The 15,069-nt window shown below is 33.6% G+C and overlaps 1 protein-coding gene across 2 annotated transcripts in view; it reads right to left on the minus strand.

The window, feature by feature from the left end:
- Positions 1 to 15,069, minus strand: part of RYR3 (ryanodine receptor 3) — a 197,146-nt gene that overhangs the window by 135,910 nt on the left and 46,167 nt on the right. For both annotated transcript variants that reach the window (XM_086892711.1, XM_086892710.1), the window contains exons 3-10: positions 14,076 to 14,183; positions 11,776 to 11,850; positions 10,700 to 10,778; positions 8,160 to 8,272; positions 7,708 to 7,807; positions 4,644 to 4,737; positions 1,301 to 1,375; positions 278 to 434 (exon numbers count right to left, since the gene is read on the minus strand). In XM_086892711.1, coding sequence (XP_086748837.1) covers positions 278 to 434; positions 1,301 to 1,375; positions 4,644 to 4,737; positions 7,708 to 7,807; positions 8,160 to 8,272; positions 10,700 to 10,778; positions 11,776 to 11,850; positions 14,076 to 14,183 — 801 coding nt within the window. The remainder of the gene's footprint in view (positions 1 to 277; positions 435 to 1,300; positions 1,376 to 4,643; positions 4,738 to 7,707; positions 7,808 to 8,159; positions 8,273 to 10,699; positions 10,779 to 11,775; positions 11,851 to 14,075; positions 14,184 to 15,069) is intronic.

The following is a 15,069-nucleotide window of genomic DNA, read 5'->3' on the forward strand; positions in this document are numbered from 1 at the left end:
TTAAACCACCATATCTTGCACTGTATTTGCTTTTAATCTTGTTTTTTAAAACTGGTAACAGTTTCATTTATTCTAAAGTTTATTAATTTCTCTTATTTTTCCTCCATGAAACCTTTGTTATTCTTGACACAGGTTGTTTACATTTGAATTTAAGTGCACAGTGCCTAGCCTTAGCTTCAATTTAGAAATTACAAGCAATTTTTACAGTTGTTGAAACAATTCAGATTAGATTTTAGTACTTCACATTCGGAACATATTTACATAGTTTTTTATTTACCTTTGATGCTCTAAAACAAAAGGCTGTAGATGCTGTGTCTGACTTTTCTCTGTCTAATATTACTACTCCTTCATCCTCATTCAGAGCCAAGTACTTTCCTGTTGTAATATGTCGAAGACGAAAAGGCTGCCCCCATCTGATGTTACTTCCACTCCAGCTAAACATGAAACATCAAAAAATAGTTTAAGTAAGTAAAACTAGAATTTTTTCTTTAGGTTTTAAAGGATGTTCAGAAATAGAATATGATATATATATATATATATATTCCTTTTTTGGTTCTGATTTCAATACTTGCATTAAATCAGATGAAAACTCTTAATTCATTTGCAGAGGAAACCCTGGAAAGGAGGATGGCTTCTTGTTTCTATACCCTCTCTCTGTCTTATCAGGGTGTTACATACGGTGTCCATAAAAAATAATCCTAAATGTGTAAATTAACTACTATATTTTGGTTGACTGACTAAACAAACAAATTAAGCCTAAGTGGGGCCTCAGCATCCCACAGAACTATCCTACATCTGTGTTAGTTATGAGGGCATTTCACTTACAATCACAAACACACCAAGGGTAAAACAAACGCAGTTCAGATGGCCACCAAAGGCCATATATAGTCTTATGATGTATATTGAAATTTCACTTGCATGGAAATAACAGACAGATAATCATATAGGAAGGAGATAATTTTAAAAAACCCAAAATACAAAGAAACACAGAAGAGGTATAACTGCTCTTATATCTACTAAAGCTTATAATACTCCAAGAAAAATTAGGAATTCGTTTTACTTTTGTAAAGAAGCAATGCTTTAAGTACACATATCTCATAGGCAAAGCTGCTTTTGATATGGGAGACAGAAAGAAATCTATTCTATCACAGTACATTGCTTTTTATTATTGACAAAGAGCCTACTAACAAGTATCATAAAGCATGGCAAATAAATATTCTGCCTTAAGGGTCTTTAACAATCAAATATCTATTAATATAACAGAAGTTGCTAACCAAAAGACTTTTTAAAAGATCAGTACCTTATTCGAAGGGGTTCTACTCTCCACAGTGACCTTGCTCGAATGCCAGCTCCTCCAGTTTCATAAAATACTTTCCTACAGAAAAGAATAGGAAGACCATCTTGTGTTTATTTGTGCTTACATAGTATTTATAACTTTCTTCTCTGGAAACTGTACTCACTACTTTTCTCCCAGTAAACAAATGTCATTGAATAGACAGAAAATTCCTACCCATCAGTGAGACTATGATAAAAAATCCAAATGTCTCAGGTAAATGAGATTATTTCCATTAAGGTAGACTCTCTCAGGAGCTGATAAAATGCTTAGCTTTGAAAGTGGCTGGGAATGTCGTGTAATTTGGTCAGACATAAAAATATGTAATTCTGACAGTTCCCAAGATATTGATCTACATTACCAATAGTTTTAAATACATAGCATATTTTAAAATAAAGATATACATTTTCACATGAAAACAACAAGAACATAACATCAGAGACTTCATTCCTTAAATTATTTCTATGATTCTTATTAAAAGGCAAAAAAATGTGGTGATAACAAAAATTCTGTACTATAATCCTCACAAAACTGATAACGCATTCAGAGAAAAAAAAAGCAGCAAGGGAAAGGATTAAGCCTTTACTGTAATATAGTTTTCTTTAGCTACTGGCTGAGGGTTAGTAATGTGTTCTAGTGTAGAAACTAATACTCTATTCAATAATCAAAAACAAAGAAAAATTATGGTGGATTAGCCCTGTTCACAGGAAGTTTTTAATGTCTTAATTATCATTGATGTCTTGTCACCTAATCACCAGAATTTGTATAAACTTTCTCATTTATAATGAGTATAGGAAATACAGTGGGTAATAGGAAAGGTCTGAATACCTACCAAAAAATGAAATACTTTCTTACATGTAATTCCTCTGAGAAGGATTAATCCACCCTAGCATGCACAGAAGCTGGACCTTCTATTGTACTTAAGTGTCTGAAAAAAATGTGCAGCAAGGGAATTTTAAATCTGCCTTCCTACTCTGGCAAACTTGACTGAATACAGCAAATGCATGCATAAAGATGTCACAATCTATCTGTTATATAGCTGAATTAAAGTAGCAGTTTGAAATGCAGAATTTTAACTGGCTTTCCAAATTGTCAAATTCTTTTCCTATTTTTGACAGCTAATAGACAAAAATTTAAAAAGCTGTTTAGTAATGTTATGCAGCTATGGGGCCTGAAAATCAACTTTTAAAATAAAAGTTTTGTTTTTCATATCTGAGCAAGTATTTCTACACCTTTTCTTCTACTGAGAATACTTAAAGGTTTCTTCCTTGAGCAACACCAGTAAAATCCTGGAAGAGTCATAAAGAATCAGATACTGGAGCATGGCTAATCATTTGCACCCAGCAGATTCATAAGATAATGGACTTGTACTTACACCTCTGCTTTACTTAGGAGTCACATTTAAGGGCACACGTGATATCAAATATTTCAGAATGCTAGTTCACCAGAAGAATAAATATTCCTTATAGTAAAGGTAGAAATATTCCTACACATTTTATCCTGCATGAAAATGTATAGGTACTCTAGAATGAAAATAAACCAAAAAAAATCCCTAGCTTTCAACTCATCCTCATTACCAGACTGTGAATTTGATCTTTCAAGGTCATTTCCAACCTGGGCTGTTACATGATTCCCTGAATGTACTGAATGCACAATAACTATCTGGAGCTCTCCATTTTCATCCAATGTCTCTGGTTCTGCTGGCCTTAATGATTTTACTTTTGGCAGACTCTAAATCCTAGCTAAGTTCAAAACTAAGTATTCATTTCCATTCTCTCTGACCTCCTTCATTTCTCCTTGGTCCAACTCAACCATTCTATCTCTAAAGGACTATCGTAGGTATAGTTCAGTATCACAGACATAGCTCAGTCCACCTGATATAGTCATAGTCTCTGTTCACCTCCTATACTTTTAAAAATTTCAGATATTTTTCCAGCTTTTTCTATATGCTGTGCTGGACTAGAATTAGTGACCTGCTCTTTCAGTAACAAAGCTGCATGTAAAGAAGAATTGCTGCTCTTTCACACCAGGATCCACATAACATTTTTTTCACCTACTTGATTCCATCTATCCATCTTTTTTTTCTTGCCAAGCTAGATGACGTTCAATATATCCACCCTAAGTACTTCCATTTGGCCTGTAAAAAAAGACCTTAGGATTCTTGTCAGAGAATAATCTCTTTGTGAATTGTTAAAGAACATTCTTTACAGAAATGTCCAAAGATGAGATTTTTGTTTTACGGAAAGAGAAATCTTCACTCTCGTCTAACAACTTATTTAACATTTCTAATGAAATGCATAGAACTGATTAAATAAAGAGGTGGAAACAAACACAACCATTTTCTACATCTCTCTCTCCTATTCTTATTACTATTGGGGTTTTTGTATTTTCATTTTGTTTTGGTAATGGAAACATGACTCCTACAACTATGACATAGTACAAACTTGGCCTTACGACTGTCACTCAGCTCATAGATCCAAAGGACAGGATAACTTCAAATCATCTGTCACTACCACACACTATTTGAAAATGTTCAATTCACTTTGTGAATTTTGCTGGTTTTCACTTCTCTTTAGGACTTGGAGGTATTTTTAGTCCACAGAAATGTAAACATGGGAAATTTAGAGCTGACAAATTTACCTGACATAATTGAATTGAATTTGATACTTGTGGTATCAAATTACTCAAAGCATAACTTATTTGCCACAATAGGTAGAAAGGTCTTTTTTGTTGAATATGATTTTTAAAGCTAGCAGGTTTGTGTAGCAAAATTATTAGCTTGCTTTGCTTCTGATTAACAAGAAATTTTAAAAATACAGAAAAATTCAAATAATAAATCAACATAATAGATGACAACTGTAGATAAAAATTTAATACATAAGTGGTTTAGTGTAGCTAATATGATGCAATTTTCTTAATATGTTAATCATATTTGAGAAAGCTAAAAATTTGCAAAAAAAAAAAAGCAAAATATATAAAATAAGAAAGTCATTGTAGAGGCCAGACTTCCAGAGATTTTTTAGAGATTTTTTTTCACATACTAACACTTTCTTACCTCCACTTATAGTAGTATGAACTAGAGACAAGCAACATAACAGGATGAAATCTCAGTGAAAATCAACAACTTGAATTTCAACAATGAAAGAACTCATGATTGATTTTCTGCTTAGAGGCCTCAACCTCTTGTACAATGTCACTACCTAAGTAAGCACTGCTGTAAAGAGTGTTTAATCTACCTAACTTCACGTTCAACTGACATCCTGTTTCCTTTTTGAAAGAAGGAAATACAAAAAAATATACCATCACTTACTTGTGCTGTGAATCATTCTGATCTGTAGATGGAATTGTCAAGCACTCATCATGGCCATGGAAAAAACGTACTACATGCCCACCAAGAAGATAGCCTGAAAAAGAAGCTCATTTACTCATTAGCTAAAACATTGACTGAAAATAAAACCCTCATAAAAGTTTAATAAATTCAAGACCCAGATAAAATCTATTTTCCAAATTTTCACTCATAACTGAAATTAAACAGGAACAAATTTAAAGTGTCAATATACTATTTTTAGTACCTTTATTTTTTAAAAATATTTCTTCTGGAAAAGAAGATAAAACAAAAGCTAACTTCTAACATTTAAAACTCAAATTAGGATTCTGAGACAGAGAAGGAAATGAAAAACTTCTTTAAAACAACAAAAACAATTATTGTTCTGAAAATTGAATGCTTTAGGTAAAAGCCAAATCAAATAGATGATACCATAGTTTCCTCCCCCTTAATACAGTTTAAATGATCTAAATACAAAATAGTTTCATGATCTCATAGGTTTCTTCTGACATTTGTCATTTGTGCCAAAATCAAAGGTGCACAGCAGCAGCAGGAGACAGAGGACGGAAGAACACTTTGCACTTCTGAAGATTAAGTTTAATGGAAGCTAACTTTCCAACCCATTTAACACAAAGAGTACAGGTCAAAACCAGGCACTCTGCCTCACATAAAAAAAGAAAAGACAAGATGTAGGAGAATGACTCATCAGATCCTTGTCCAAACCATTCTGACCTTGTGAGTGAAGTTACTGCCTTTTAAAAGAACACATAAAGGAAGAAGTGTAGAAGGAAACTTTCATACTGTCCAGCTGATTTCACATAAATTTGTAAATGAGGAAAACTTCAACTGACAATTACTGTCTTGCCAATAAATATAAAAGTCAAAACAACGAACTCATGGAAAAAAATCTACTTTTCTATTATTTAGGCTTTCTTGATGGTTTTACAAATAACATAAAAACAGCATTGTCTAATTCCTAATCCAGTTCTATACTCAGGAAATCCCACTCTCTCTCTCTTCATTCCACTTAAACTAGACTGTCTTTTGACATCCGATCATCTCTCACATAAACCATTCTGAGAATGTATATAAAACCAAAGCCTAACTAGCTGAGAAAAAGTTGACTGACACACAGAAAATCTCTTCTTACTCCACCCTAACTTTTTCTTTGTTTTTAATTGCAGTATTTTGGATTATGCAAATAATTCTGGGCCACATAGTATAAGGGTTCCAAATACAGCAAAGGACCACTAAGATTAAGAAATTGGTTCATGTCACACATGAGAAAAGGCTGAGACAAAGAGGGAGAGGGAGAGGGAGAGGGAGAGGCTCTGAGGGGACTATGGGATCAAAGTCACTTCAGTTGTGCCTATTGATGGAACCAGAGGCAACAGGCCCGCACTGAAACATGGCAGGGTCTGTTTGAGCATCAGGGAATGTTCCCGAGCACTGGCACAGGTTGCCCAGGCAGGTTGTAGAGTTTCCCTCCCTGGAGAGAGTCTAAAACTGTCTATTCCTAGACAACATGTTCTAGGTGGGTTGGCTTGGACACTGAATTGGACCAGATCCTTTCCAACCTCAATGACTCTGATTGTGTAAGCTCTTAGGAAGTTTAGCTGCCATATCTCTTCAGGTACAGAAATCTAAAATATATCACTGGTCTTCCATGATCTCTCTGCGTAGCTTATTATGGTTTTCATCTGTTACAAGTTTTAAACTTTGCTGTAGGATGGTTTCTTTGCTTCTTTTTGTTTCACCTGTGAAGCCTGAAAAAACACAGACTTTTCCAGGGTTGATCCTGATTCTATTTATGACCATAAAGGCAGGCAGGCCCCCAGACAGACATTTTTAAATATCCAGCTCCAGCATGCCAAAGCAATCAAAAAGTATTACAAACAAAATCCATATCCCATATGATTTTAAAATGAAAACCTAACACTCTGAGACAGGTTTCTTATGGGCTCACAAACACTGTGGGATGCTGATTTAAACCACTTGAGGTTAGAAAAACTCAACCATTGTTCAAATAAGACTACTAAATTAAGTCTAACACTAGGGTAGTCATCTTACATCAAGACTTACTATAGCTGACCCCAGGGAAGTGCTATATCTCTCTCAGTTCCCTTTAAAGCTCCAGTTTGTTCTATGTTACTGGATATTAGCATATCGTAAATAATAAGTTTTACAGACAAGCCATACAAAATTATCCTAACTTAAAGACATTTAAGTCCTTTGTGAATGTCGAGTGCTGATACTTTGAATAGAGTAAAGGTTAAGTACAATGCTTGCTACAACAGTGTTAATGACAGACTATGGCAATGCAATCAGGAGAGATACTGACTGGATCAGACTTTCAGTACAGAACACAACATTTCTCAGAATAAGGTGATGCTTCTCAAACACGACCATGAAGTGCCATAAAATTTCCAGGAAGAAATCCTCACCCTGTGTTTTAGGATTTAGGCTGAGTAAGAGAAGACGATAAGGATGCATGGCTGTAACATCCAGAATGGATGTTGAGGAAATGTCCGTAAAAAGCAGAACTAAAAGACAGAAATAGAAACTTTGGGAAAACTGCTTTCCATTTTGCCTGTACCTTTATCTCTCTTCTGTTTTATCTGTAGTGGGAGAATACTACTTAGAAAAATTGCGATTAAAAAGCTAAGTTTTCTGGCTTTAGTTATTCTTCAGCTCCTACTTCCCAAATTAACTAAGATTTTATTTCTCATGAAGCTTATTTTATTTTATTTTATTTTATTTTATTTTATTTTATTTTATTTTATTTTATTTTATTTTATTTTATTTTATTATTTTTTGTTATTCTAAAGTTACAACACTCATTTAGCTTTTCTTCAGTAAATCCAGCTGATGTATCTGTATTTCCATGTTTTTCCTTCAAGTATTCTTCTCTCCTAAGCTCCTTTTCTATATTTTCATTACATTTTTGGTTTATATTCTGAGGGGATTTTTTTTTTTAATTTTCCTCTTTATCAAAAGCATACTAATTAACCTAATTTATATTCATATCTAAATAAGAAAAATGGCAAACCTTCTGTAATATTGCTTCCTGAGCATATAGGATGTACATTCCATAGTGTCTGCATAAAGGAGGCATCCACCTGAATATTTCCATTTGACACGGAGAGATGCTGAAATAAGACAATGGTAATAGGAAACAATGAAAATTATGCACTTAAAATATTTATTATATTAATTTATCAACAAAAGAGAATGTATCATAAAGTAAATACACTAATTTCCTCTAAAATTAGTATTCTTCTAAAATTTGGCAAAAAGTTAGGAAGCAGTCTTGTTCTGGAGGAGGGACTCACACACACACAACACCCCATCAGTGCTTAAATATAAAAGTGCATTACAACCAGACATTGCAATCTAGATTAGAAAAAAATAATTCATATGAATCTCAACCAATCTCCCAATATCCCTGCAGAACTTTGTATTTTCCCACCACTTGACCATTATCTAAAGAAACCAACTTACCAGGTATCTTTCAGAGGACACGCTGACCAGGATAAGGTCATCACCTATTCGAACTTTTTCTCCTTCTGACCTTTGCTTAGAAGCAGGGTGTATTGTCCACCAGCACGCCTCACCTAAAGAACAGAAGCACTGTTCTACAAAGTTCTATCAAGGTTCTACAAAACAGACAACTCCCAAAAAGCTTAAGGATATCTTTATACAGCATTGAAATAGCATTAGAAAAATTTGTCTTATAAGCCATTCACCTTAAAAACCTGCACTCTTTTCAATCATTTTTGGTGATTTTCTTTTTGCTTGAAACTTTTTGTCAAATTATCTTTTTATTTGATATTTCCCTTTTCAAGTACTTTTAAAGGGAGTGTTTACAAAACACTGCTCAGAACTGCTCTCCCTTGGAGGCTCTCCTTGCCAGGAAATTGCTGACAGCTGCCTTGATCTTATTTATCACCTTTTGTCTCTTCTTTTATTTAATGGTCATGTTTAATTCATAATCTTCTGTATCACATAGCCTAACAAACTCGGAAGCAGTTCCAATAGCACTACAGACCATATAATTACAAAATCACCAATCCTAAGGGTGACAACCATAGAACATTTCCTACACATTAAACATAAGATTCCAGGTTACTCTGCACACACACACACACACACACACACACACACACACACAGAACCACTCACACACAGACATTCTGGGATTAATTAATCTCACAATTTCACACTCTTCAGAGTGTGAAAGAAAAGACCTTGAAGAAACTAGTTGAATAAAACTTATAAATTTGGTAGAATCAAAGTACAAAAATTTGTTTGATTAAGATATTTCATCTAAAACCTCCTTAAAACAAAATATGAAGGTTATGAAACTAGTTATAGTGAAGACAATAAATAGAAGCTACATCCATACAAGTGTAAAATGCTAAACTTTCCAAGGGAATAATTTTTAATAGCCAGTGATTTTTCCCTCTGCTACATGAAGAATATTTCCTGCAGGAGAAAGTGATTCATTAGCACAGTTTCATAGGTGAGGGAGTAGGGAAGGGGAAGTGATATTATGGCACTCAGTTTATGAGCTTTCCAGGCATGCTGTAGTTACCAAAGTTCTCTGTGCAGAAACATAACTAAGCTTTTCTGAATTCTACCTATGTGTACAAAGGTTTTCTTGTGTATGTACAGTTAAGCAAATACCAATTAAACAACTACAGACAGAACCTCATATTACAGAACCTCATAGAGAGAAGCAGATATGTGTACAATAGTTCTATAAAAAGGCTATAAAATTGTAAAAAACAGATTTCACTGAAACTATTTTAGTAGAGATTAAACACACATATTCCTTTTATTACATACATTCCTTTTCTCAACATGCCTAAAGAAGGCGTTCTCCATCTAAGGCAACAATCAAAGCCTAGTAGCAAGCTGTAATATCTGTCTAAAGCCATCTTCTGTATAGCTATAAACAAATGAAGGACAAACTTCATTCAAAAGACAAAATTTTGTAGGGTCACCTGAATAGATTCAAAGATTATGATTTACAAAGATTTTAACACCTACACTGCCAGTGCATCTCCATCATCAATTAGTCTATTTAATTTTAATTTATTTTCAAAATAATGAAAAAAACAATAGAAAGCACAGGTTTATATTAACATAATCGGTATTTCTTTATTTGAGCTTGACATTAATGAAGTGTGTATACAGATACTTGGATTTTCCCTTCAAGATACATGTCTGGGGCTGATTATTACAGTCGCCTGCTACTTTCTGAGGAGTACTCATCACTTTCAGAAACCATGACCAGTATGTAAACAGGAACATGTTTGTGTTTCTGTCTGTGGCTCTTTTTGGTTAAGTCACCTTTAAATTTATTTAGTATAGCTCCCAATGGCAACTCATAATTTATATATGTTTTCATGGAAGCAAAATTTTTTTTTACTGTACTTCTGTCAGCAGTAATGGTAATGGCAGTACTCCCACAGATACATTAACTAGATTTTAAATATTTCTCCTAATGTCATGTTTGTGTTGTATCTCTTCCACTCTGTCCCATTATTGGTTCATCCATATTATATGTATATTTCTATCCAGATCTTTTAGCAATGTGTTCTCCACATATTTTCTTCTGGTTTCCTGCACTACAAGTTGCAAACTTCTTTTGTTACTTGGTTACAATATATATTGTGAATGCACCAGTATATGGCTTTTCTGTACTTTAAATGTCAAACCAGAAAAAAACCAAAAAAACAAACAAAAAGAAACAAAAGCATCAAATGTATTTTATTCAACACAAATTTTTTATTCTGTTATCATGTATTTTAGTGCAGTTGTGTTAAGTCAGTTTAATTGTAAGGCTTTCACATTCTTAACCAAAGTCATTTCATGTGCTGAAAGTCATTAGTACTAACAGTCATTTGTTTCAGTCATCTTATTTCTGAAGAACATACAAGGATCCCATTCCTAAGCTTACAGTTACATTAAACTCAATGCCTCTTCTAAAACCAGAAATGGGTGACTCATTCTCCTTCAAAAATAACTTGCCATACCTGCTGCATTTTCTCGTAGTCCCACATCAAATGCAAGTTTATCTGTCTGGGATCTTGATGATGTTAAACATGTCAAATACTGGAAAATAGTGAAGTTATTGAAAACAAAACCCCAACAGTATCCATTAACACACATGCCAGATGAATACCTTCACATTACCTCGTCTAACTATCATACTTAATTTTTTTAAAATGAGTTAAAGATGATGTTGTTATTCATACAGAAGCTCTTCCTGAATTCCAAATATTAAAATCCTTTTCCACTGCAGCACATTTCCACTTCAGCTGTGCAATTTAGCATCTACCTTCTGAAGTTTTATACAGCTCATCAGATAGGAACAGGCAAACATCTAGCTACAGCCCTATCGTAATAACTTTGATTCATGAAAACATTAAAACACATACCAAAAGGCAGTAATAATACTTGCAACTCTGGTATATCAAGGCAACTACAGTTTTCAAGGTTCATAAACAAAAGCAACATAGTTTGAAGATTAATGTAGTGTTTCCTAGTACAGGAAAAAGGGAATAAAGTGTTTTCCTGACTTCTCATTTTTTCAGCCATGTATTAGGTGTATTTACATGAGCCCTAGTTGGTCAAAGATTCAAAATAGCTGAAATTTTCAGTTGTACAATACAGTATGATGGAATTTATACAAGGCACCCTGAAGACAGCATCTTTGTGGGCATAATCCCTGGGAACTATGGGATGTCAAATGGAACACCTTACCCCATAAAATATGATAGGGAAGAAAATAACATATATCACAACAAATTAATTTTCTGTAAGAAATAATTGCTATTAGAAGTATCATTAAAATGGATTCCTTAAGGACACAGAAATTATCCATGGCCAAAGGAGCTTTTCTGCTACAATTCTGAGTTAGATAAAGAATCTGAATTTAAACAATTCTATTGTATAGAGACACTGCAAGTTATTAACTTCTTTTTCATCTAGCGCAGAAGATAGCTTGGAAAGAACATTATTCCAAAATTTATGGTTTTTTTTTTTATTTTGTTAAAAAGATGTTTATGATTCAGTGGTACTCATTCTGTGCAGGTGCTCCCTCTCTTACCATTTCACTGAACGAATGTCGAAGTAGTATGGCATGGCCGTACAGCAGGGTCCGGTGGCCACCCCCTTGGGCTGCCTGCAGAACAGGATGGAGAAGGTCAGAACTCCACTGCCCTGAGTGCACTGTGGTCAGAACTATGCAACAACACGAAGAGCTATGGCAGTTCAAGGAATAAGTGCAAATATTCCAACAAATTATGAAATGTACACACTGGGGTGGAAAAATCATAATAATGAAGTAGCTACAGCAATAGCCAAATATCTGCCAAAGGAAAAAACGTTGTTCTTTGACAAAGACTTTTATTATTACCTAATTTTTATTATGATTTAGTAAAACATGGCACTTGCAAAAGCATGTTTTAAACTAAGATACTACTTACCTTTCTTATAAACTTCATGCAGGCATTAAAAAAATAAGAACAACATAAATACATATATACATACAGAAACTGAAATCTGAAAGAGAAGATAACATACCTACTGCCCAGAGTAGTTTTAGCATATACTAAGAATATCTACTTGCTAATAATAATCTTTAGCATGTTTCAGATTCATTAAAGTAACTGCATCCATAGCTTCAACCAAGTAACTAACTAACTAACTAACTAGCTAGCTAACTAAGTTACTAATTTTGAATATGTAAAACTATGACAAGATCAGGGAGAGGCAAAACTGGATTTTCCATTTTCTTCCTTTAGAGGATTTAACATGCATCGTTCAAGTTCCTTTTGGATGGCATTTAAGGTCAGTTCTCATCCTTGGATTCATTTGGAAGGGACAAAGATAATTAAAGGATATTCTAAGAGCTCAAATAATGGTTATACATGTGTAGGCAAATGGTTTTACACACTGTGAACAATACATAAGTTAAACTACCACCAAGATTCTTCAAAATACATCATTCATAAAAAATGGTTTTAATCCTGCAGGAACTTGTCACTTCTTGGTGAAGAAAACTGCAAAACTATGTAGAGATGAATATAATACCTCTTTTATATATTATTGTTTTTTATTTTTTTCAAAGGAAAACCTTAACAGCAAATTCAAATGTAATTATAAACAGGTTGTCAAAAGAAAATTACACTTATTCAGTTTTCAACAAATAAATGAATACTGAGAACAAGCAATGAAAAACTTCCTGCCATTTTATTACTGAAAGTTTTTTAATGTACTTGTAATTTTTAAATGTACTTTTTAATGTACTTGTACTTTTTAAACACTTGTAAGTTTGAGGCTAATTAAAAAAAACAAAAAACAAAAAACAAAAGAAGAAAACACAACCAAATCAAAACAACAAAACCTCCAAACTGAGTAAGCTACAGTCTTCCCCTAGTAAAAATCTGAAACTAGCAGCAGAACTCTGTTCCAAACTAAATTTAATATGAAAAGCAAATATTTATTTTTTTTTTATTTCAGCTTTGCTATTAGTATGAACTGCTGTGTTTCTATTTCAGTTTCCCCAATGGATTGTACCTAACATGAAAATAAATGCAGGTCAAACACAACAGATTACATTCTCTTTCTTTGCCTACTTCTCCTTAGGCAAGAGTGTGATCTTTTTTACCGAAGAGATTATATGTCCTCTACTTCCAACCACAAATAAAATATTCATATATCACTATTAATCTCAGATTAAATCTTTCAGCTGCAGTTTGCAGTGAATATTTTGGAAATATTAAAAATTATGTAATTTCTTAGTAATCCTATAAATGTTTTAATCAATCTTTTGATTTCCTAAGCCTATGCTTTTATTTTCATCAAGATTTGTTTTATACAAGGCAATGTAATTGCAAAAATTTTAAAAAAAATCACCCTTTTTTCTGCAGTGGAAAACAAAAGATCAGTATTAATGAAGTCTGAAAACCATGTATGCAAAGGTTGAAGTGCAAGATCGGGGGTGATAGAACTCCATCTTTCCCATCTGTGCAGTAATATGTGCCAATTAAAGATCGGAAGTGCAGAATAAGCCATTAGGTGGTAAAATAAGTAAAGCCCTAGAGTTTTATCATGCTCTGTTTGTAAGAGAATAAAAGTTCGATTCAGCTTGATTCAGCTGAAATTGGAGAATTAGGGTCAAAGCATCAAATTGATAATGTTTCTGGATTTGTGGCTCACAAATATTCAAAAGACAGTTGTACCAGCTCCTCACTGCCAAAGATAAATTAGTGTGGTTACAGAAGGGGAGCAATAATGTCCCAAGAACACTATGACATAAGAAGCCTTCTAGAAAATCCTGAACAATTAAATAACTGAGGACAATCTATATTCTGATTTCATGTTTTCTGAGGTCAATTTACTTACCCCTTCACTAGCATTATCCCCTGTGCTGGCCAGCATTTCTTGAAGGGCTCTGACAGATAGTGACTGTTCAAGGACAAAATTACAGACGCAAAGGTCTGGAGGGACATACTGTAAAAACAAATTAAACAGTGTAAGAACAGATCAGAAGAACAGATTAAAAGGGATGAAAAGTGTGTTTGAATACGTTTATTGTAATTTTTGAATCTCTACTTAATGTATACTCATTTGTTTTTGAGGTACATGCTATTCTCCTGCATGAAAACAATATAAATCCATTCTTCCTAAATTGACAATACAGCAATTTTACTTTCCTTGAGCTGTATTCCTCACAGTCAAATGAAACTTCTTCAGGTCCAAATGCAAAAAATTTCCCCTACATATTATTGCTTACCTGTCTTTTAGAATGACACTGTGGATATTGTATTTGTTCTATAATGTCGCTGACAAAACAGAAGAGAAGGTATATGATCTTATATCATGTATGAGGTTGATAGAAGACATTTAATATAGTAACTAAATAGCTAAGATTCAGAATCTTATGACATAATAATATGAACTCTTTTAGGAAACCTTAATTTTTGAATCAATATATCTGCTACTTTTGAAATATGAAACTTCACAGCAGACTTTTATTTTTTTCCAATTTCTTGGGACTGATATGTCCAAAGAAATATATGTCCAAGAGAAAAAAGTCTCAAGGAAAACTATCAATGTACATAAATACATGGCAGAAAAGCACAAAGGCAGTTCCAGAGACTACACAGTAGAACCCAGAGAAAGGACAAGGGAAATTGATACAAAGTGAAATACAGGAAATACTGTTTAAACATGACAAATCCCCCCTAGTTTTACTGTGAGCATGGTAAACAGTAGAACAGGTAGCCCAGAGAGGTGTCCACCCTTGGAGATACTCAAACCCTGATCCCAGTGTCCAGAGCAATCTGTTCTGTCTGAAGTATTCTAAGTAGAGAGTTTGGACTGGATGACCTTCACA

Source organism: Cyanistes caeruleus, chromosome 6 (assembly GCF_971803275.1).
Source record: "Cyanistes caeruleus chromosome 6, bCyaCae1.hap1.1, whole genome shotgun sequence".
Taxonomy (NCBI): domain Eukaryota; kingdom Metazoa; phylum Chordata; class Aves; order Passeriformes; family Paridae; genus Cyanistes; species Cyanistes caeruleus.